Raw genomic sequence first — 24,425 nt, 5'->3', positions numbered from 1 at the left:
CTTCTCTGGAATCTGCAGTGTTATTTCCCCCAGTGGATTCCTCCTCCCTGTGGAATTACAGCACATGGGAACCCTGGGCAATAATACAGCGTGCAACAAAGGGAGCCATACTGACAGCTGCTGCCTGACACACTGTGCAGCGGGGGAACATGCGCCCTGTCCCTGACACACTGTGCAGCGGGGGAACATGCGCCCTGTCCCTGACACACTGTGCAGCGGGGGAACATGCGCCCTGTCCCTGACACACTGTGCAGCGGGGGAACACGCGCCCTGTCCCTGACACACTGTGCAGCGGGGGAACACGCGCCCTGTCCCTGACACACTGTGCAGCGGGGGAACACGCGCCCTGTCCCTGACACACTGTGCAGCGGGGGAACACGCGCCCTGTCCCTGACACACTGTGCAGCGGGGGAACACGCGCCCTGTCCCTGACACACTGTGCAGCGGGGGAACACGCGCCCTGTCCCTGACACACTGTGCAGCGGGGGAACACGCGCCCTGTCCCTGACACACTGTGCAGCGGGGGAACACGCGCCCTGTCCCTGACACACTGTGCAGCGGGGGAACACGCGCCCTGTCCCTGACACACTGTGCAGCGGGGGAACACGCGCCCTGTCCCTGACACACTGTGCAGCGGGGGAACACGCGCCCTGTCCCTGACACACTGTGCAGCGGGGGAACACGCGCCCTGTCCCTGACACACTGTGCAGCGGGGGAACACGCGCCCTGTCCCTGACACACTGTGCAGCGGGGGAACACGCGCCCTGTCCCTGACACACTGTGCAGCGGGGGAACACGCGCCCTGTCCCTGACACACTGTGCAGCGGGGGAACACGCGCCCTGTCCCTGACACACTGTGCAGCGGGGGAACACGCGCCCTGTCCCTGACACACTGTGCAGCGGGGGAACACGCGCCCTGTCCCTGACACACTGTGCAGCGGGGGAACACGCGCCCTGTCCCTGACACACTGTGCAGCGGGGGAACACGCGCCCTGTCCCTGACACACTGTGCAGCGGGGGAACACGCGCCCTGTCCCTGACACACTGTGCAGCGGGGGAGCACGCGCCCTGTCCCTGACACACTGTGCAGCGGGGGAGCACGCGCCCTGTCCCTGACACACTGTGCAGCGGGGGAACACGCGCCCTGTCCCTGACACACTGTGCAGCGGGGGAACACGCGCCCTGTCCCTGACACACTGTGCAGCGGGGGAACACGCGCCCTGTCCCTGACACACTGTGCAGCGGGGGAACACGCGCCCTGTCCCTGACACACTGTGCAGCGGGGGAGCACGCGCCCTGTCCCTGACACACTGTGCAGCGGGGGAACACGCGCCCTGTCGCTGACACACTGTGCAGCGGGGGAACACGCGCCCTGTCCCTGACACACTGTGCAGCGGGGGAGCACGCGCCCTGTCCCTGACACACTGTGCAGCGGGGGAGCACGCGCCCTGTCCCTGACACACTGTGCAGCGGGGGAACACGCGCCCTGTCCCTGACACACTGTGCAGCGGGGGAACATGCGCCCTGTCCCTGACACACTGTGCAGCGGGGGAACATGCGCCCTGTCCCTGACACACTGTGCAGCGGGGGAGCATGCGCCCTGTCCCTGACACACTGTGCAGCGGGGGAACACGCGCCCTGTCCCTGACACACTGTGCAGCGGGGGAGCACGCGCCCTGTCCCTGACACACTGTGCAGCGGGGGAACACGCGCCCTGTCCCTGACACACTGTGCAGCGGGGGAGCACGCGCCCTGTCCCTGACACACTGTGCAGCGGGGGAACACGCGCCCTGTCCCTGACACACTGTGCAGCGGGGGAACACGCGCCCTGTCCCTGACACACTGTGCAGCGGGGGAGCATGCGCCCTGTCCCTGACACACTGTGCAGCGGGGGAACATGCGCCCTGTCCCTGACACACTGTGCAGCGGGGGAGCATGCGCCCTGTCCCTGACACACTGTGCAGCGGGGGAGCATGCGCCCTGTCCCTGACACACTGTGCAGCGGGGGAGCATGCGCCCTGTCCCTGACACACTGTGCAGCGGGGGAGCACGCGCCCTGTCCCTGACACACTGTGCAGCGGGGGAGCACGCGCCCTGTCCCTGACACACTGTGCAGCGGGGGAACATGCGCCCTGTCCCTGACACACTGTGCAGCGGGGGAGCATGCGCCCTGTCCCTGACACACTGTGCAGCGGGGGAACATGCGCCCTGTCCCTGACACACTGTGCAGCGGGGGAACATGCGCCCTGTCCCTGACACACTGTGCAGCGGGGGAGCATGCGCCCTGTCCCTGACACACTGTGCAGCGGGGGAACACGCGCCCTGTCCCTGACACACTGTGCAGCGGGGGAACATGCGCCCTGTCCCTGACACACTGTGCAGCGGGGGAACATGCGCCCTGTCCCTGACACACTGTGCAGCGGGGGAACATGCGCCCTGTCCCTGACACACTGTGCAGCGGGGGAGCATGCGCCCTGTCCCTGACACACTGTGCAGCGGGGGAGCATGCGCCCTGTCCCTGACACACTGTGCAGCGGGGGAACATGCGCCCTGTCCCTGACACACTGTGCAGCGGGGGAACACGCGCCCTGTCCCTGACACACTGTGCAGCGGGGGAACACGCGCCCTGTCCCTGACACACTGTGCAGCGGGGGAACACGCGCCCTGTCCCTGACACACTGTGCAGCGGGGGAACACGCGCCCTGTCCCTGACACACTGTGCAGCGGGGGAACACGCGCCCTGTCCCTGACACACTGTGCAGCGGGGGAACACGCGCCCTGTCCCTGACACACTGTGCAGCGGGGGAACACGCGCCCTGTCCCTGACACACTGTGCAGCGGGGGAACACGCGCCCTGTCCCTGACACACTGTGCAGCGGGGGAACACGCGCCCTGTCCCTGACACACTGTGCAGCGGGGGAACACGCGCCCTGTCCCTGACACACTGTGCAGCGGGGGAACATGCGCCCTGTCCCTGACACACTGTGCAGCGGGGGAACACGCGCCCTGTCCCTGACACACTGTGCAGCGGGGGAGCATGCGCCCTGTCCCTGACACACTGTGCAGCGGGGGAACAGGCGCCCTGTCCCTGACACACTGTGCAGCGGGGGAGCACGCGCCCTGTCCCTGACACACTGTGCAGCGGGGGAGCACGCGCCCTGTCCCTGACACACTGTGCAGCGGGGGAACACGCGCCCTGTCCCTGACACACTGTGCAGCGGGGGAACATGCGCCCTGTCCCTGACACACTGTGCAGCGGGGGAACATGCGCCCTGTCCCTGACACACTGTGCAGCGGGGGAACATGCGCCCTGTCCCTGACACACTGTGTAGCGGGGGAGCATGCGCCCTGTCCCTGACACACTGTGCAGCGGGGGAACACGCGCCCTGTCCCTGACACACTGTGCAGCGGGGGAACACGCGCCCTGTCCCTGACACACTGTGCAGCGGGGGAGCACGCGCCCTGTCCCTGACACACTGTGCAGCGGGGGAACACGCGCCCTGTCCCTGACACACTGTGCAGCGGGGGAGCACGCGCCCTGTCCCTGACACACTGTGCAGCGGGGGAACACGCGCCCTGTCCCTGACACACTGTGCAGCGGGGGAACAGGCGCCCTGTCCCTGACACACTGTGCAGCGGGGGAACACGCGCCCTGTCCCTGACACACTGTGCAGCGGGGGAACACGCGCCCTGTCCCTGACACACTGTGCAGCGGGGGAGCACGCGCCCTGTCCCTGACACACTGTGCAGCGGGGGAGCACGCGCCCTGTCCCTGACACACTGTGCAGCGGGGGAGCATGCGCCCTGTCCCTGACACACTGTGCAGCGGGGGAACACGCGCCCTGTCCCTGACACACTGTGCAGCGGGGGAGCACGCGCCCTGTCCCTGACACACTGTGCAGCGGGGGAACACGCGCCCTGTCCCTGACACACTGTGCAGCGGGGGAACACGCGCCCTGTCCCTGACACACTGTGCAGCGGGGGAGCACGCGCCCTGTCCCTGACACACTGTGCAGCGGGGGAACATGCGCCCTGTCCCTGACACACTGTGCAGCGGGGGAACATGCGCCCTGTCCCTGACACACTGTGCAGCGGGGGAGCATGCGCCCTGTCCCTGACACACTGTGCAGCGGGGGAGCATGCGCCCTGTCCCTGACACACTGTGCAGCGGGGGAGCATGCGCCCTGTCCCTGACACACTGTGCAGCGGGGGAGCATGCGCCCTGTCCCTGACACACTGTGCAGCGGGGGAACATGCGCCCTGTCCCTGACACACTGTGCAGCGGGGGAACACGCGCCCTGTCCCTGACACACTGTGCAGCGGGGGAGCATGCGCCCTGTCCCTGACACACTGTGCAGCGGGGGAACATGCGCCCTGTCCCTGACACACTGTGCAGCGGGGGAGCATGCGCCCTGTCCCTGACACACTGTGCAGCGGGGGAACATGCGCCCTGTCCCTGACACACTGTGCAGCGGGGGAACATGCGCCCTGTCCCTGACACACTGTGCAGCGGGGGAACATGCGCCCTGTCCCTGACACACTGTGCAGCGGGGGAACATGCGCCCTGTCCCTGACACACTGTGCAGCGGGGGAACATGCGCCCTGTCCCTGACACACTGTGCAGCGGGGGAACATGCGCCCTGTCCCTGACACACTGTGCAGCGGGGGAACATGCGCCCTGTCCCTGACACACTGTGCAGCGGGGGAGCATGCGCCCTGTCCCTGACACACTGTGCAGCGGGGGAACATGCGCCCTGTCCCTGACACACTGTGCAGCGGGGGAGCACGCGCCCTGTCCCTGACACACTGTGCAGCGGGGGAGCATGCGCCCTGTCCGTGCTCTCTGCTATTTATAGACGACCCGCAGCCGGTTTGTGCGTGTGCCCTCTGCAGCCGTGCGTTGTATGGGTGCCAGGAGAGGGTGGTCTGTAGGGCCCCCACTGACGGTGCACGCTCGGTATTTCGGTGCGGCTGCTTCTAGTACCGTGATCTGAATCATCCTGTCAGGCTGCGCTGGGCGGGGACTGAGAGCTCCCCCTCCCGCCGCCAGAGAGAATCACCGCCGCCGACTGTCTGCCCTGCGGCCGCGGCTCCGTGCACCCTCTGCATGCTGCGCCCAGCTCCCCGGCCTCTCCTCCGCTGACCGTCCGACAGGAGCGCTATCGGGATGGCACGACTCGGCTTCACCCTGGTGCTGGTGGTGGCTCTGGTGTGGAGGGGTAAGTGGCACTCCGTGCAGCCATGGGCACAATGGCCCTGTACAGATGCTGCGGTCCTTCCAGCTGCCGGCTTTGTTATCTTCAGCTCATCTCCTAGGGCGTGCCAGGGATTCTCGTGCTGTCTGCTGTAGGGGCTGCCATTCTCTCACCTCCTGCTGTAGGGGCTGCCATTCTCTCACCTCCTGCTGTAGGGGCTGCCATTCTCTCACCTCCTGCTGTAGGGGCTGCCATTCTCTCACCTCCTGCTGTAGGGGCTGCCATTCTCTCACCTCCTGCTGTAGGGGCTGCCATTCTCTCACCTCCTGTTGTAGGGGCTGCCATTCTCTCACCTCCTGCTGTAGGGGCTGCCATTCTCTCACCTCCTGCTATAGGGGCTGCCATTCTCTCACCTCCTGCTGTAGGGGCTGCCATTCTCTCACCTCCTGCTGTAGGGGCTGCCATTCTCTCACCTCCTGCTATAGGGGCTGCCATTCTCTCATCTCCTGCTATAGGGGCTGCCATTCTCTCATCTCCTGCTATAGGGGCTGCCATTCTCTCACCTCCTGCTATAAGTGCTGCCATTCTCTCACCTCCTGCTATAGGGGCTGCCATTCTCTCACCTCCTGCTATAGGGGCTGCCATTCTCTCACCTCCTGCTGTAGGGGCTGCCATTCTCTCACCTCCTGCTATAAGTGCTGCCATTCTCTCACCTCCTGCTATAAGTGCTGCCATTCTCTCACCTCCTGCTATAAGTGCTGCCATTCTCTCACCTCCTGCTGTAGGGGCTGCCATTCTCTCACCTCCTGCTATAGGGGCTGCCATTCTCTCACCTCCTGCTATAGGGGCTGCCATTCTCTCACCTCCTGCTATAGGGGCTGCCATTCTCTCACCTCCTGCTATAGGGGCTGCCATTCTCTCACCTCCTGCTATAGGGGCTGCCATTCTCTCACCTCCTGCTGTAGGGGCTGCCATTCTCTCACCTCCTGCTGTAGGGGCTGCCATTCTCTCACCTCCTGCTATAGGGGCTGCCATTCTCTCACCTCCTGCTGTAGGGGCTGCCATTCTCTCACCTCCTGCTATAAGTGCTGCCATTCTCTCACCTCCTGCTATAAGTGCTGCCATTCTCTCACCTCCTGCTGTAGGGGCTGCCATTCTCTCACCTCCTGCTATAGGGGCTGCCATTCTCTCACCTCCTGCTGTAGGGGCTGCCATTCTCTCACCTCCTGCTGTAGGGGCTGCCATTCTCTCACCTCCTGCTGTAGGGGCTGCCATTCTCTCACCTCCTGCTGTAGGGGCTGCCATTCTCTCACCTCCTGCTGTAGGGGCTGCCATTCTCTCACCTCCTGCTGTAGGGGCTGCCATTCTCTCACCTCCTGCTGTAGGGGCTGCCATTCTCTCACCTCCTGCTGTAGGGGCTGCCATTCTCTCACCTCCTGTTGTAGGGGCTGCCATTCTCTCACCTCCTGCTGTAGGGGCTGCCATTCTCTCACCTCCTGCTATAGGGGCTGCCATTCTCTCACCTCCTGCTGTAGGGGCTGCCATTCTCTCACCTCCTGCTGTAGGGGCTGCCATTCTCTCACCTCCTGCTATAGGGGCTGCCATTCTCTCATCTCCTGCTATAGGGGCTGCCATTCTCTCATCTCCTGCTATAGGGGCTGCCATTCTCTCACCTCCTGCTATAAGTGCTGCCATTCTCTCACCTCCTGCTATAGGGGCTGCCATTCTCTCACCTCCTGCTATAGGGGCTGCCATTCTCTCACCTCCTGCTGTAGGGGCTGCCATTCTCTCACCTCCTGCTATAAGTGCTGCCATTCTCTCACCTCCTGCTATAAGTGCTGCCATTCTCTCACCTCCTGCTGTAGGGGCTGCCATTCTCTCACCTCCTGCTATAGGGGCTGCCATTCTCTCACCTCCTGCTATAGGGGCTGCCATTCTCTCACCTCCTGCTATAGGGGCTGCCATTCTCTCACCTCCTGCTATAGGGGCTGCCATTCTCTCACCTCCTGCTATAGGGGCTGCCATTCTCTCACCTCCTGCTGTAGGGGCTGCCATTCTCTCACCTCCTGCTGTAGGGGCTGCCATTCTCTCACCTCCTGCTATAGGGGCTGCCATTCTCTCACCTCCTGCTATAGGGGCTGCCATTCTCTCACCTCCTGCTATAGGGGCTGCCATTCTCTCACCTCCTGCTGTAGGGGCTGCCATTCTCTCACCTCCTGCTGTAGGGGCTGCCATTCTCTCACCTCCTGCTATAGGGGCTGCCATTCTCTCACCTCCTGCTGTAGGGGCTGCCATTCTCTCACCTCCTGCTATAAGTGCTGCCATTCTCTCACCTCCTGCTATAAGTGCTGCCATTCTCTCACCTCCTGCTGTAGGGGCTGCCATTCTCTCACCTCCTGCTATAGGGGCTGCCATTCTCTCACCTCCTGCTGTAGGGGCTGCCATTCTCTCACCTCCTGCTGTAGGGGCTGCCATTCTCTCACCTCCTGCTGTAGGGGCTGCCATTCTCTCACCTCCTGCTGTAGGGGCTGCCATTCTCTCACCTCCTGCTGTAGGGGCTGCCATTCTCTCACCTCCTGCTGTAGGGGCTGCCATTCTCTCACCTCCTGCTGTAGGGGCTGCCATTCTCTCACCTCCTGCTGTAGGGGCTGCCATTCTCTCACCTCCTGCTGTAGGGGCTGCCATTCTCTCACCTCCTGCTGTAGGGGCTGCCATTCTCTCACCTCCTGCTGTAGGGGCTGCCATTCTCTCACCTCCTGCTGTAGGGGCTGCCATTCTCTCACCTCCTGCTGTAGGGGCTGCCATTCTCTCACCTCCTGCTGTAGGGGCTGCCATTCTCTCACCTCCTGCTGTAGGGGCTGCCATTCTCTCACCTCCTGCTGTAGGGGCTGCCATTCTCTCACCTCCTGCTGTAGGGGCTGCCATTCTCTCACCTCCTGCTGTAGGGGCTGCCATTCTCTCACCTCCTGCTGTAGGGGCTGCCATTCTCTCACCTCCTGCTGTAGGGGCTGCCATTCTCTCACCTCCTGTTATAGGGGCTGCCTGCTGTAGGTCCTGCCATTTTCCAGATCATGATGTGGGTTGCACAGATTATCTGGAGTGTATAAATGGATGTATGCATTCTGTCATGGTATTCAGTTGAACCATGTATTCTCTGTTTATAAGGAACACCCCAGCTTGGCCGATAGGGGTGAAAATGTACTCCCTAGTGTGGCAGATGGGTGCATATATTGTCCTGTAGGGCTGTGTGCATTGCCTGACTTGAGTAGTAGGGTCAATGGCATAACTTGAATGCTTACTTCTCCAACAGGGAACCTTAGTTGTCACAGGTTAAAAAAAAAAAAAAATATATATATTAGTAATAATAATCTGCTATAGTTGCACCCCAGGTAAGGATGTGTAAGATAGCTGGCAGGGGGTGGTTTTAAGACTGCATATGGTTTCCAATTGTATATTGTTTTTGTTAATTGGAAATAAAAACTTTGGGAATCAAAACTATTTAAAAATCCACAAGTGACAAATTTCTAGGCAAGTTGGCTCCATGATACAGTCTTGTCCTATAGAGAAGTGGTGTAACTAGAGTCCCAAGTACCCCAGTGAAAAATTTGGTCTCAGGTCCCCACCTCCATGTTGGTGAGATGTAAGTTCTATAAAGACAAGTGTGTAATAGTGTTTCCATCAAGGCATATTCCTTTAATAATGTCCCCCATCTTGGCCCATTTCTGTAATTGTGTGTCTGCGTTCTTGCCCCTTTCTTGTAATAATGTCTCATCCTAGACCCCTTCCTATTATAATGTCCCCTTATTGTAGTAATTTCATTATCCTGTATTTTCTGCCATCCTGCGCCCTTTCTTGGTATAATGACTCCCATCCCGGTTCCTTTCCTTGAATAATGTCCATTCTGCTTTCCAAAACTCTTCTGTAAGTCTGTTGGCCTCTTCTTCTTCTGTAGCGTCCTTGGACACACGTCTAGCTGAAGTAGGCCCACCTTCTTTAGTGATCTCTACACCCCTGCTATAGATGTGTTTGTGTTACCTCAGTTCCAGGATAACCTGTTTTATCTGTCACTTGTACCTTTTGTTTATTTAAAAGGTATGTTTCTTGTTGTTTCTCTTTGTTACGCTGGCCTAAGGGTCCCGTTACACTTAGCGACGCACCAGGGATCCTGACACCGATACGACCTGGTAAGGATCGCTGGTGCGTCGTTAAATGGTCGCTAGTAAGCTGCCAAACAGGTAGATCTCTTCAGCGACGCAGCAACCATCCAGCGATCCTTGGCAGTCGTTGGTACCTTGCCACACAGTAGCGTTTCTGAACGATTCCAGCCTGCGTCCTGAGTTCTGTCGCCAACGAGGCCACTCGTCGGCGTCAAACACAGTGGTGCACGTTGGCCAGCGGGACACAGAAGATGAAAAAATGGCCCAGGCCTTTTGCGCATGATCAGCGATACCCAGCGGGGGGGGTCGGTCGCCGCTGCGTGTCACATGTAGCCATCTCGCTATGGGAGAAAGGGCCTTAAGTCTCTAACACCAGAACTACCACTAATGACTACTCTTAGCCCCTTAAATTTCAATGAGTGATACATACATAACATAGTAACATAGTTTTGAAGGCTGAAGGAAGACCTTATGTCCATCTTGTTCAGCCTATTTTTAGTGCAGCTGTTCTGCATTGTTGATCCTGGGGAAGGCAAAAACCCACAGAGTAGAAGCCAGTTTTCTCCATAGGTAAAAAAATTCCTTCCCCTAAGCTGGGCCAACCATCTACCTATAATATTCTGTTATTCGTAACCTTCTATACTGTTACTCACAAGAAAAGCATCCATTCCTTTCTTAAATTCATTCAGTGAGTTGGCCATCACCACTTCCTCAGGAAGAGAATTCCAGAGCCTCACTGCTCTTACCGTGAAGAACCCTCTTCTATGCTGGTGCAGAAATTGTCTTTCCTCCAAACGAAGAGAATGCCCCCTTGTTCTTGTCACAGTCCTTGGTACAAACAGTTCATTGGAGAGATCTCTGTATTGCCCTCTGATATACTTGTACATATATATTAGGTCTCCCCTAAGTCTTCTCTTTTCTAGAGTAAATAGACCTAATTTTGATAACCTTTCTGGGTATTGTAGTGTACCAACTCCATTTATCATTTTAGTAGCCCGCCTTTGAACCCTTTCAAGTTCAGTAATGTCTTTCTTGAGCACCGGCGTCCAAAATTGCACACAATACTCCAAGTGTGGTCTGACAAGTGATTTGTACAGAGGCAGAATTATGTTTTCATCTCGTGTCCCCAGACCTCTTCTAATGCATCCCATGACCCTATTTGCTTTGGTGGCAGCTGCCTGACACTGGGCACTCCAATTTAGCTTCTTATTGACTAAGATGCCTAAGTCTTTTTCCATGTCTGATTTCCCCAGCAGTTTCCCATTTAGTAAGTAATTATAGCATCTGTTTCTCCTTCCCATGTGCATAACCTTACACTTATCTGTGTTAAACCTCATTTGCCATTTTTCAGCCCAATTCTCCAATTTACTCAAATCTGTCTGTAGTTGCAAAATGTCGTCCTTTGTGTTAACTACCTTACGTAGTTTTGTATCATCTGCAAATACTGATATTTTACTGTGTAAGGCCTCTTTCACACATCAGTTTTTTGCCTTCAGGCGCGATCCGGCTTTTTTTTGTAAAACCGGATCCGGCAAAATGCAATGCCGGATCCAGTTTTTCCCCATTGACTTGCATTAGCGCCGGATCGTGCCGGATGGCATTGCGTTTCATCCGTTTTTTGCCGGATCCGGCAACTTGTCTCATTCCGGCGTCTGGAAAAAACGGCTACTGTAACGTTTTTTGTCTCCGGCGAAAAAGCCGGAAGCGCCGGATCCGGCGCTTCCAGCTTTTTGCTACAATGAAAGTCTATGGGCGCCGGAATGCGCCGGATCCAGAAAAAGACGGATCCAGCCACCGGATCCGTTTTTTTTAAGTCTGCGCATGCTCAGATCCAATTGGCCAGCTCCCAGGAACAGATATAACCTGCTAGACGGATCCAGCAAAAAAACGGATCCGTTTCTACAGTTCTCCAAAATTTATGCCGGATCCGTTTTTTCTAAAAATAGCCGGATCCTGCCTGACGGCAAAAAACTGATGTGTGAAAGTAGCCTAAGCCATCCACTAGATCATTAATAAATATATTAATAGTAGGGGGCCCAATACAGAACCCTGTGGTACCCCACTAGTAACCCTGGCCCAATCTGAGTATGCCCCATTAATAACCACTCTTTGTTTTCTATCACTAAGCCAGCTACCTACCCATCTACACACATTTTCCCCTAGCCCAAGCTTTCTCATCTTACTTACCAATCTTTTATGTGGGACAGTGTCAAATGCTTTAGAGAAGTCGAGATAAATGACATCCAATGATTCTCCTTGGTCCATTTGAGAGCTTATATCCTCATAGAAGCTGATCAGTTTAGTTTGACAGGAGCGATCCCTCATAAATCCATGTTGATATGGAGTTAAACATTTATTAACATTGAGATATTCCATAATGGTATTCCTTAGAAACCCTTCAAACATTTTACCCACAACAGATGTTAAGCTTACCGGCCTATAGTTTCCAGGTTTCCTTTTACACCCCTTTTTGAATATTGGTACCACATTTGCTTGCCGCCAATCAAAAGGAACAGACCCTGTTTCTATAGAGTCTTTAAATATAAGGCATAGAGGCCTGTCTATCACATTACTTAACTCCCTTATTACCCGAGGGTGAATGCCATCAGGGCCTGGTGATTTGTCAATTTTAATCTTACTAAGGCGGTTCTGCACTTCTTCCTGGGTTAGCAAGGTAATACTTAATGGGGAGTTTACATTATCACTCTGCATTTCCCCTGGCAAATCCTTTTCCTGTGTGAACACTGTTGAGAAAAAAGTATTTAAAACATTTGCTTTTCCCAATGAAAATGACAGCATTTAAAACACGCTACCCTGCTTGAGCATCTGTTCTGGGCACCCATAAGTCCCTTTTGTGGCCTGCTGAAAGCCTCAGTTGCTGACATGTTGGTACACCTATAAAAGCCCAGGATGTCACTTGACTTCTTAAGAGAATGTGATTAGCACGAAAAACTGCAATATGATAGCAGGTTCAAGGCTCTATGGCTGCTATATAAAAAAAAAAAGTCAAAATTGCCAGTTTATTTTGTCCTTGCACTTCCAATAAAAATGCAATTAAAAAGTGATCAATATGTCATCTATACCTCAATGACAAAGACATGAACAGTCTGTAATTTTAATGGTAGGTTACTTTTAACAGTGAGAGGTAGAATATCAAAAATAAAATCCAGAAAATCACAATGTATAAATTTATTTGCATTTTGGAGTGAGAAATAAGTATTTGATCCCTCTGGCAAACAAGACTTTATACTTGGTGGCAAAACCCTTGTTGGCAAGCACAGCAGTCAGATGTTTTTTGTAGTTGATGATGAGGTTTGCGCACATGTCAGGAGGAATTTTGGTCCACTCCTCTTTGCAGATTATCTCTAAATCATTAAGATTTTGAGGCTGTTGCTTGGCAACTCGGAGCTTCAACTCCCTCCATAAGTTTTCTATGGGATTAAGGTCTGGAGACTGGCTAGGCCACTCCATGACCTTAATGTACTTCTTTTTGAGTCACTCCTTTGTTACCTTGGCTGTATATTTTGGGTCATTGTTTTGCTGGCAGACCCAGCCACGACCCATTTTAATATTCTGTCGGATTTTATGATACATGGCTCCATCCATTCACCCACTGATACACTGAAGTAGTCCTGTGCTCTTAGCAGAGAAACTCCCCCAAAACATAATGTTTCCACCTCCATGCTTGACAGTGGGGATGGTGTTCTTTGGGTCATAAGTAGTATTTCTCTTCCTCCAAACATGGCGAGTTGAGCTAATGCCAAAGAGCTCAATTTTTGTCTCATCTGACCACAGCACCTTCTCCCAATCACTCACAGAATAATCTATGTGTTCATTGGCAAACTTCAGACTGGCCTGCACATGTGCCTTCTTGAGCAGGGAGACCTTGCGGGCACTGCAGGATTTTAAACCTTTGCGGCGTAATGTGTTACCAATGGTTTTCTTGGTGACTGTAGTCACAGCTGCCTTGACATCATTAACAAGTTCCCCCGTGTAGTTTTCAGCTGATCTCTCACCTTCATCATGATCAAGGGTTACCCCCACGAGGTGAGATTTTGCATGGTGCCCCAGATCGATGTCAATTGACAGTCATTTTGTATTTCTTCCATTTTCTTACCGTTGCACCAACAGTTGTCTCCTTCTCACCCAGCGTCTTACTTATGGTTTTGTAGCCCATTCCAGCTTTGTGCAGGTCTATGATCTTGTCCCTGACATCCTTATTAAAGCTCTTTGGTCTTGCCCATGTTGTAGAGGGTAGCGTCTGACTGATTAATTGAGTCCGTGAACAGGAGTCTTTTATAAAGGTGACTGTAAGACAGCTGTCTTTAATGCAGGTAGTAAGCTGATTAGGAGCTCTAACTGGTCTGTCTGTAGGAGCCAGAACTCTTAATGGTTGGTAGGGGTTAAAATACCTTTTTCTCACAGCAAAATGCAAATTTATATAATTTTATACAGTGATTCTTTTATGAGGTTTATTTTTTTTTATAGTCTATCTCTCAATGTTAAAATTAACCCACCCTTAAAATTATAGACTGTCAGTGGGCAAACTTACAAAATCAGCAAGGGATCAAATACTTATTTCCCCGTGTGTGTGTGTGTGTGTATATATATTATACACACTGCTCAAAAAAAATAAAGGGAACACTTAAACAACAGAATGTAACTCCCAAGAAAATCAAACTGTCCACTTAGGAAGCAACACTGACAATAAATTTCACATGCTGTTGTGCAAATGGAATAGACAACAGATGGAAATTATTGGCAATTAGCAAGACACACTCAATGGAGTGGTTCTGCAGGTGGGGACCACAGACCACATCTCAGTACCAATGCTTTCTAGCTGATATTTTGGTCACTTTTGAATGTTGGATGTGCTTTCACACTTGTGGTAGCATGAGACGGACTCTACATCCCACACAAGTGGCTCAGGTAGTGCTGCTCATTCAGGATGGCACATCAATGCGAGCTATGGCAATAAGGTTAGCTGTGTCTGTCAGCATAGTTTCCAGAGGTTGGAAGCGCTACCAGGAGACAGGCCAGTACACCAGGAGATGTGGAGGGGGCAGTAGGAGGGCAACAACCCAGCAGCAGGACTGCTACCTCAGCCTTTGTGCAAGGAGAAACAGGAGGAGCACTGCCAGAGCCCTGCAAAATGACCTCCAGCAGGCCACAAATGTGCATGTGTCTGCACAAAGTTAGAAATTGACTCCATGAGGATGGTCTGAGTGCCAGACGTCCACAGATGGGGGTTGTGCTCACAGCCCAACACCGTGCAGGACTCTTGGCATTTGCCACAGAACACCAGAATTGGCAAATTCGCCACTGGCGCCCTGTGCTCTTCACAGATGAAAGGTTCACACTGAGCACATGTGACAGACTCTGGAGATGCTGTGGAGAGTGATCTGCTGCCTGCAACATCCTTCAGCATGACCGGTTTGCAGTGGGTCAGTAATGGTGTGGGGTGGCATTTCTTTGGCCCTCCATATGCTCGCCAGAGGTAGCCTGACTGCCATTAGGATGAGATCCTCAGACCCCTTGTGAGACCATATGCTGGTGCGGTTGGCCTTGGGTTCCTGCTAATGCATGACAATGCCAGACTTTATGTGGCTGGAGTGTGTCAACAGTTCCTGCAAGATGAAGGCATTGAAGCTATGGACTGGCCTGCCCGTTCCCCAGACCTGAATCCGATTGAGCACATCTGGGATATCATGTCTCGCTCCATCCACCAACGTCACGTTGCACTACAGACTGTCCAGGAGTTGGCGGATGCTTTAGTCTGGGAGGAGATCCCGAAAGGAGACCATCCGTCGCCTAATCAGGAGCATGCCCAGGCGTTGTAGGGAGGTCATACAGGCACATGGAGGCCACACACAATACCGAGCATCATTTTGACTTGTTTTAAGGACATTATATTTCACTTTAATTTTGTGTGTGATTCCAAATTCAGGCCTCCATTGGTTAATAAATTTGATTTCCATTGACGATTTTTGTGTCATTTTGTTGTCAGCACATTCAACTTCGTACAGAACAAAGTATTCAATGAGAATATTTCATTCGTTCAGATCTAGGATGTGTCATTTGAGTGTTCCCTTTATTTTTTTGAGCAGTATGTATGTATGATGAAAATTACACCTGAAACCAGATAACAAGGGTTATGTGTCTGCCTCACGAAGTATGGAGGCTATTCGACAGCCACAACACATGCAGGGAGTGCCTGTTTGTTAGGCAGTCCATGCATGTGTTGAGGCTGTCGAACGCCACGAGACCTGCAGCTCCAGCAACTCAAGGGCGTTTTGTCAAGCACGCCAAAAATACTCATGACATAAGTGTGCTTGGATAACACCTTATTTGAGCACGCTCGTTCAACCCTAATGGTGAACAGAAACGGAAAAACTGAGGACTTGAGAACCAAAATTGTTGACAAATATCAACAATCTCAAGGCTACTAGTTCATCTTCTCGAGTTCTTGATGTTCCCTTGTCCACGGTGAGCAACATAATCAAGAATCTTACAACCCATATCACTGTAGCTAATCTCACTGGACGTGGATGGCAGAGAGAAATTGATGAAAGGTAGCAACGCCGGATAGTGGGTAAATGGCCCCAATAAAGTTCCAAAGAAATTCAAGCTGTCCTGCTGGCTCAGGGTGCATCAGTATTAGTGTAAACTGTCCGCCTCCACTTTTGACACAGACACAAAAAGCTAGACTGCAGTTTGCCAAAATGTATGTGGGAAAGCGTCTTGTGGACAGATGAGATCAAGCTAGAGCTTTTAGGTAAAGCACATCATTCTGCTGTTTACTGAAAACATAAGGTTTTCTTTATTTTTTTTATATAGCACTAACATATTCCGCAGCGCTTTACAGTTTGCACACATTTTCATCACTGTCCCCGATGGGACTCACAATCTATATTCCCTATCAGTATGTCTTTGGAGTGTGGGAGGAAACCGGAGTGCCCGGAGGAAACCCACGCAAACACGGGGAGAACATACAAACTCCTTGCAGATGTTGTCCTTGGTGGGATTCGAACCCAGGACTCCAGTGCTTTAAGGCTGCAGCGCTAACCTCTGAGCCACGGTGGTGCCCCAACTTGTGACGACGAGCGCACCCTGTGCCACCAATATGACACGATCCCACCACTGACCCTGGTGTGTCAGCGGAGGGATGCGACGCACTGCCGGCACACGGCTATCACAGGCACAGTGGGGGCTTATCTTAGTTATCCCGCCACTGGTACCATGTGACAAAAATACACAGCAAGCTAATCCCGCTCTAACAATTTACCGCAGGGGGGTTATTTTGGATGCCTCACCTTCCAAAAACTGCGGGGATTTATGGATATCCCACTTTCTCCGTTCCACTTTGGAACTTGCAGCTCTCCGGCACCCCCCTTACCCTCGGGTCAGTCAGGGAACTGCACCTAGGATAATTAGTCGCTGGATGGGCTGCTTGTGCACGGGCAGTTAGACTACTGCAGTAAGGGAATTATCAATGCGTTGGCCTCAGCCACTCATTCAGCAATATAAGACCCTTCCGTACTGCCAACTAGCCTAACCAACCGCACACACCACGCTGCCACCAGCCACAATTCACTTAATCAAAGAGTTAATTAAGATGGTCCGTGGCAAACCCCCAAATTAGTAGCGATTATCTAAAAAAGGCGCATAGTTCGCTTCTTAGCGCAGGAAGGCAGACTGATAATTTCATCATTTATTCCCAAAAAGGTGGGAAGTGATTACATAGATAAAGTTGCTATAAATTGAGACAATAAATATGTACAATGCAAATATAACATAACGGGGATGAAAGCAGAAAGTACACTTACATGTGCTTAGTTGGTATTAGGCAACCCATGCGGCTCGGGGGGATGGGCAGCAGCCACATCTGGTAGGTCTTGTCAGCATCAAAACTCCAGCTTAACTGAATGAATTTTGGGAGGGAATACCTTATCCCTTTGGGTTTGTGACCTCACGAAAGGGGCGGTCTGGTGAGTTTCAACCCCCCCCCTACTCTCTAAGTTGTAATTTAACTAAAAACTTATAATAACCATTTCTTAACGAGGGAAGCTCGCACAAATAATAACCATATCTTAACGAGGGAAGCTCACACAAACACACATATGGTATCATTGGTTGTAGTTCATCGAACCCAACAAGACAACATCAAAAATGCTGTAATTAAGATACTCCATTTGGGATCAATCCATATCTCAGTTTCTGGAGGGGCCAGAACCGTGAAAATTAGGGATTAGAAAGTAGGTTTCGTGCCCTTCGCAGAAATGTAATTGTTATATCTCTGCCACGAGGGAGGTGCACGCTAGGGCTTCTTTTAATATTTCAAAGTTACAAAGGAAAGAACACAGTACCTACAGTCAAATATGGTGGGGGTTCAAAGATGTTTTTGGGGTTGTTTTGCTGCCTCTGGCACTATGTGCCTTGACTGTGTGCAAGGCATCATGAAATCTGAAGATTACCAACGGATTTTGGGTTTCAATGTAGTGCCAGGTGTCAGAAAGCTCTTTAGCCTTGGCCATGGTGGAAGGGTTCAAGTGATTGTTTGTGTGTGGACAGGTGGCTTTTATACAGGTAACAAGTTCAAGCAGGTGCAATTAAAACGAGTAATTAGTGCAGAGTAGGAAGGCTTCTTAAAGTAAATCTAACAGGTATGTGAAAGCCAGAATTCTTGATGGTTGGTAGGTGATAAAATACTTTAATGCAATAAAATGCAAATTAATTATTTAAAAATCGTACAATCTGATTTTTTTTTTTTCTGGTTTTTATTTTTAGATTCTCTCTGAGTTGAAGTGTACCTACAATAAAAATTACTGACGTCTCCATTCTTTGTAGGTGGGGAAACTTGCAAAATCGGCAGTGTATCAAATACTTATTTTCCTACTGACATATGTACGGTATATGTCGTGGCTGAAAGTGTTTGCACCCTTAAAATTGTGCCAGAAAATGAAGTATTTCTCCCAGAAATGTATTGCAATTACACGTGTTTTGTTATCACATGTTTATTTCCTTTTGTGTGTATTTGAATATCACAAAAAAACAAAAGGCAAATTGGACATAGGCCCATTTTGGGGATTTAGAGTGAAACTGACAAAATTGTCACCCTCAATTTAATATTTGGTTGCACACAGTTTGGAATATAACTGCAATCAATTTGCTTTCTGTAACAAGCAGCAAACATTTTACTCTTAACTGGAGAATTTTGGAGCACTCTTCTTTTGCAAACTGTTCCAGATCTCTCATATTTGATTGCTTTCTCCCAACAGCAACTTTAAGTTCTCTCCACAGGTGTACAATGGGACTTAGTTCTGGATTCATTGCTGCCCACTTCAGAACTCTCCAGCGCTTTGTTTCCATCCATTTCTGGGTGCTTCTTGAAGTATGTTTGGGATCACTGTTCTGCTGGAAGACCCATGACCTAGGACGCAAACTCAGCTTTCTGACACTGGGAACTACATTGCGATACAAAATCCATTGGTAAAATTATACTCGCCAATCCTTTGTTCCATCACAGGTCCAATTCCACTGTCTCTGCTTCCTGACGCACCACACTTTGTCCAACTTTAGCTACAGTGGTCAGTCAAGTCGAGTGACAATAAGCAGAGACCAGTGGTGAAGTGATGAGCGGACCTACAGGGCATCAAATAGGGAGGGTATCACATAATTTAGTATTTTAGAATAGTCTGAAACATTTAACTAAAAATGTGAATTCTTAGAAAACTCCTTTAACTTTCACACCCAAAGACTTGGTCATGTTGGTAAAACTCTGGCTAAGATGGCCAGAGAGTCTATATCACTTCTGTAAGAAGTTCCTTCTCCGCTCCCCCTCGATAACTACCGTATATACTCGTGTATAAGCTGACACACTGGGAAAACTTATTTACTCGCGTATAAGCCTAGGGTTAAATGGTGGTCCAAGAAGATGCTCCATAGATAAACCCCCCCATATGCTGCTGCACAAGGGTTAATGCTGGCCCAAGAAAATGCTCCATAAATACCCCCCATAATATGCTGCTGCACAAGGGTTAATGCTGCCCCATAAATACCCCCCATATGTTGCTGCACAAGGGTTAATGCTGCCCCATAAATACCCCCCATATGCTGCTGCACAAGGGTTAATGCTGCCCCATAAATACCCCCCATATGATGCCGCTGCAATAAAAAAAAAAATGACATACTCGCCTCTCCGTCGCTGGGGGCCAGGTGCCGGTGTCCTGAGCCCCCGGCACTGGTGACATTTACCTGTCCCTGTTCCATGGCATCCACCGCTCTGTCTCCCGGCTCTCTGCAGTGACAGCAGAGGGCGCACACTGACTAAGTCATCACGCCCTCTGCCGTCAAAGCAGGAGGACCCGGAGACACAGTGGTGCAAGGCTTGGAACGGGGACAGGTGAATATCACACTGCCCCGTCATACCTCTCCTGGCACTTCTCTGCAGCCCCTGCTTCTCGTCTGCTTCCTGCATTCAGATGGTCACGTGGTAGCGCTCATTAAATATGCGCATATTCATGAGTTTAATGAGCGGTACCACATGACCGCTGAATGCAGCAAGCAGACTTCAGAGGAAGAAGCAGAGGCTGCAGAGAAGTGCTAGGAGAGGTAAGTATGATCTCTGACACCCCTGCCCACCCCCGATATATGACTCGTGTGTAAGCCGAGAGGGGGACTTTCAGACCCCAAAAATGGGCTGAAAATCTCGGCTTATACACGAGTATATACGGTATCCCTGATTTGCAGTGTTATATGGCACAGGCTCACAGGGCATGTCATATGTGAAGCAGCTCTGACAAGTAAGGCTATGTGCACACGTATGCAGAAAATTTCTGCATAAAAACAGGACTCCTTCCCAGAAAACACGTTTTTGCTGCGATTTTTGCGCGTTTTTGCCGCGCGTCCCCAGACACATAGAAAATAGCCAGAAATGCGGAATTTACCTCAAAATGAATGAGCATGCTGCGTTTTTTACCGCAAAGTGTTTGTTTTTTTTCGTGGTAAAAAACGCATCAATATGCACAAAAAGTGCAAAATGCATTAAAATTAATGGGAAGCTTCTTTTAAGCGTTTTTTTGGTAAATCCGCGGGAAAAACGCGAAAAAAAAAAAGCTGTGTGTGAACGCAGCCTAAAAGGAACCATCAATCGGATGCCACAGAAGTGCCATTTACTCACAAATAAAGGCACCCCTAGGAGTACCGATGTCTGTGGACCTCTGTGTGTAGGGTGATGTTCCTTGATGGCTTTGTATTCTGAGTTTATCCTAAGTAGAGTTTAATATTAATGCTCTTTGTCCATTATTAATGTGGATGGGGGCAGTGATGTGGATGTCGCCTCCCCAGATGTTCCTAAATCCATTCAATGTGTCCAGATGGCATTGTAATAGCATGATAGTGGCACACTCAGCAGGTAAGTGCATTGGCAGCTCTGTACGTCTGTTGGTGCTGGGCTTGGAGTAAAAAGGTTTTGTAAGAAGAGTGTTCAGATAACTTGGAACATGTGCGTACTATTTTAGGCCTCAGTCAGCCAAATTTCAATTTGCTGTTCATGTCTGTGGTCGTCTAATGGTCTGTTTTGTAGGGAAGGATTGCAACAGGCACTTGCATTAGTCTGGTCTGTAGGACAGACTAGACATGTCTTATAATGCAGCTGCTCAACCTGTCCGATCACACAGCACCAGTCACAGCTGCAGTTTATGGACATGACTGGAATGGCTTGAAAATTTCTACGGACATCTGTAGTCTGCCTTAGGCCTTATTTATGCATACATTTTTTCTTATACATGTGCTATCCATTTTTTTTTTTTTTTGAGTATATTTTATTTTAGACTTGTGCAAAACAAACCCTTACATGTCAATGAACGAATCCGAGATGTGAACGACAGCACATGGAATTAGTGAGTAGAAAAGACTGCATTGCTGTTGCAACTGCCTGGTTATCACATGATTGCAGAGCTGGTAGGGTTTTAGACCCCGATCACCTCTGCTAGTGACTGACTTCATAATATGCATGTTCCCCTGCAACTGGAGCTCCCATGGATGACCCCCCAGTTTCAGGGGAAAGAACTGCAAAATAATATATATATTCTGCAAATGTTTAAATGGGTGGTCTCAAGATGTATCTTCAGGAGTGTGCTGCTCTTGCTTGCTGTGGTGCGCTTCTGAAGACCGACAATTGCATGGTCGCAACGCTAGCAGAGACGGAGCGTTCTTTCAAACTGCTAGTAAAGTGAACGTTTCCCCTGCAGCATCAAAGAAGCACAGAAGCATTGAAGATGGCTGGATCGGGGAAACTAGCCTGCTTCAGGGTGATGGAAGCAGTCTCTTAAGCAGAAAGGCTGCTTGTGCCCTGCCTTCCTTGTGTAGATAACCGGCCCCTCTGAGACTGCAGGGAGGACCGGTAACATAAGCAACAAGCTGTAGAAGATTAAAAAAAAGTATTCGTACCCCATGAACTTTTTTTTTTTTGGCATGTTACACCCAAGACCTTAAAGAAATTTTATTTGGCTTTTGTGACATACCAACACAATATAGCAAGTATTTGGAAAGTGTACAAGAATTGAAAGATGATTTTCTAATTATATAAATCTGTGCAGTGCATTTGTATTCAGCCCGCTGTAGTCTGATACCCCCAAATAAAGTCCCAAATTGCTTCCAGGAGTCATATAATTAGTAAATTGAGTCCACCTGTATGTCACTTATTCTCATTACAACTACAGTTGTTTTGTGAGAGTCTCAAACAAGGTCTGAGGTCATCAGGGATAAAACAGAATCATGAAAAATCAAGGAACACACCAGACAAGTCAGGGATAAGGTGGTGTTACAGGTTAAGGTTATACAGGCATGGTTGAAAGTACTGGCACCCTTGAAATTGTTCCAGAAAATTAAGTATTTTTCCCAGAAAATTATTGCAGGTACCCATGTTTATTTTCTTTTGAATGTATTGGAACAAGACAGAAAAAAAGGTACGGTAAATTGGATATAATTTCACACAACCCCCAAAAAATGGTCTGGACAAACTTTATAGCACCCTTGACTTAATGTTTGTTTCCACACTGTTTGGAATAAAAAAATAAAATGGAAAGATTATGACACAACTGCAAACCTACCAAGATATGGCTGTCCACCTAAGCTGACATCTCAAGCAAGGAGAGCACTAATTGGAGAAGCAGCCAAGAGGCCCATGGTCACACTGAAGGAGCTACAGAGATTCACAGCTCAGGTGAGCGAATCTGTCCTCAGGACAACTATTAGGCTGGTGTCACACAATCGTATAAAAAATCAGTCTGATGTTGATCCAGAAAAGTATGACGAGTGTCTTGAGAGTACAATGCAATTTTTCTCAGCTAGCATCTGTATGACATGCGTGTGCAGTGCATTTTTAACATCAAATCTTAAATTTTGTAATTCTCTATGTAAGTTAAAGGGAATCTGTCACCCCATTTTTTGACTATGAGCTGCTGGCACCGACATCAGGGGACTTATCTACAGCATTCTGTAATGTTGTGGATAAGCCCCTGATGTAACCTGAAAGATAAGAAAAATTTCACAAGCCCTGCACATATAAAAAACTTTCACCCTTTAGTGCCTTTAATGTGGTACTAGAGGGTATTTAGCCTTATTTAACCCTTTTAAATAATAAATTTAAAAAAATGACTTGGGGGTCCCCACCCTATTTTGTTTCATAGCCGGCTAGGGTAAAGCAGACAGCGGCGGGCTAATATTATCAGGCTGAGAAGGTCCCTGGTTATTGGGCCCTTTCCAGTCTTAAAAAAATAAAAAAAACTCTCAGAATTGACGTATCATTCTGAAGCCTTGCTCGGCTCTTCCCAATTGCTCTAATGCATTGGTAATCTTTGTAATGGTTTATGGGTTTGTAATATCAATTGGCATCAAGCCCAGGGGTTAGTAATGGAGAGGAATCTATCATACACCCCCATTGCTAACTATTCCCCCACTCCTTGTTCACGTATTTATATTAAAAAAAATTAAGATCCAACGTCCATGACTCCAAAAAATGGGAACCTTGAAAGACCTATAAAGAGAGATGTAAAGAAATAAAATAAATAGATAAAAACAGGAAACACTCCTTCATCCACCAATTTATTAATTTAAAAAACTCCCGGAGCTCTGATGTAATCCAAGGCATTCCCACGACGTCCACCGGTTTCTGTACTGCAATCTATGGCTCATTGTTCTGAGATCGACGCTTCACAGGTCATTCCCAGTCATGTCTCACACTCAATGCTGTCAGTAGCTCTGTAAAGTTCGCTCGTGAGACATGAGCGGGAGTGACCTACAGTTGCAGTACAGAATCAGAGCTGTCGCCTCCCACGAGACCTGGCGGCTCTGAACAGTGGTGACAGCAGTAACTACACCACCCATCAAAGTTGGCCAGTCATGCTGGCTTCTATAAGACTCGGTGACTCTGAGCTGTATAGTTACAGATGTCACCGCTGCTCAGAGCCCCCGGGTCTGGAGGGAGCTGGCAGCTTTGAATCTCTACTGCAACCTATGGAGCGATGCTCTGAAAACGCCGCTTCATAAGTTACTGGCTTTGAACTTACGGTACTTTGCTGATGAAGTGTATTTCCTTTTGATATGTGTGCATACAAATCAGAATGCACATGCATGGTCTATTAGCTATCCAATTAGCCCCCCCCCCCCTCTCTCTCTCGCACCTATTGACTTATACTGGCAAGTGCTATCAGATTCTCGCATCCACTCGCACCATGCTGCAATTTAATTTTTATCAGTCCCATTAGAGCTGAGGAAAAACTAGCAGATGAGCAGTGCCTCAACTACTAACATTTGTCATAGTGCAATGCAATGTTTTCTCTAATTGCACTTTTGCACTTTTCCAATTTATATTCATGTGAGCAAGCCTTAAGTCATATACTCCACAAATCTGGGTTTAATTAAGAGTGCCAAAAAGAGCCAATTTTTAAACAAACTATATGTCCCTTTTCAGTTTGCAAAAAGCCATGATGAAGACACAGCTGGCATGTGGAAGAAACGCTGTGTGTGGTGGAAAACTAACTGCAGGACAATCTGAAAACGCCATCCCCAC

At 50.3% G+C, this 24,425-nt stretch overlaps 1 protein-coding gene across 5 annotated transcripts in view; it reads left to right on the top strand.

Annotated features, from left to right (window-relative positions):
• Window positions 1-4,822: 4,822 nt before the first annotated feature.
• Window positions 4,823-24,425, top strand: part of CD99L2 (CD99 molecule like 2) — a 200,324-nt gene continuing 180,721 nt past the window's right edge. Inside the window, exon 1 of one of the 5 annotated variants that reach the window (XM_073543615.1) lies at window positions 4,823-5,219. In XM_073543615.1, coding sequence (XP_073399716.1) covers window positions 5,168-5,219 — 52 coding nt within the window. In that variant the 5' untranslated portion in view covers window positions 4,823-5,167. The remainder of the gene's footprint in view (window positions 5,220-24,425) is intronic. The other 4 variants (XM_073543616.1, XM_073543614.1, XM_073543613.1 and 1 more) reach the window with 4 other exon arrangements.

The sequence above is a fragment of the Dendrobates tinctorius genome, unplaced genomic scaffold (genome assembly GCF_039654945.1).
Source record: "Dendrobates tinctorius isolate UK_male_01 unplaced genomic scaffold, ASM3965494v1 ptg000133l, whole genome shotgun sequence".
Classification (NCBI taxonomy): Eukaryota; Metazoa; Chordata; class Amphibia; order Anura; family Dendrobatidae; genus Dendrobates; species Dendrobates tinctorius.
Note: the sequence above shows the minus strand (reverse complement) of the source record. Positions and strands in the feature narration are given on the sequence as shown.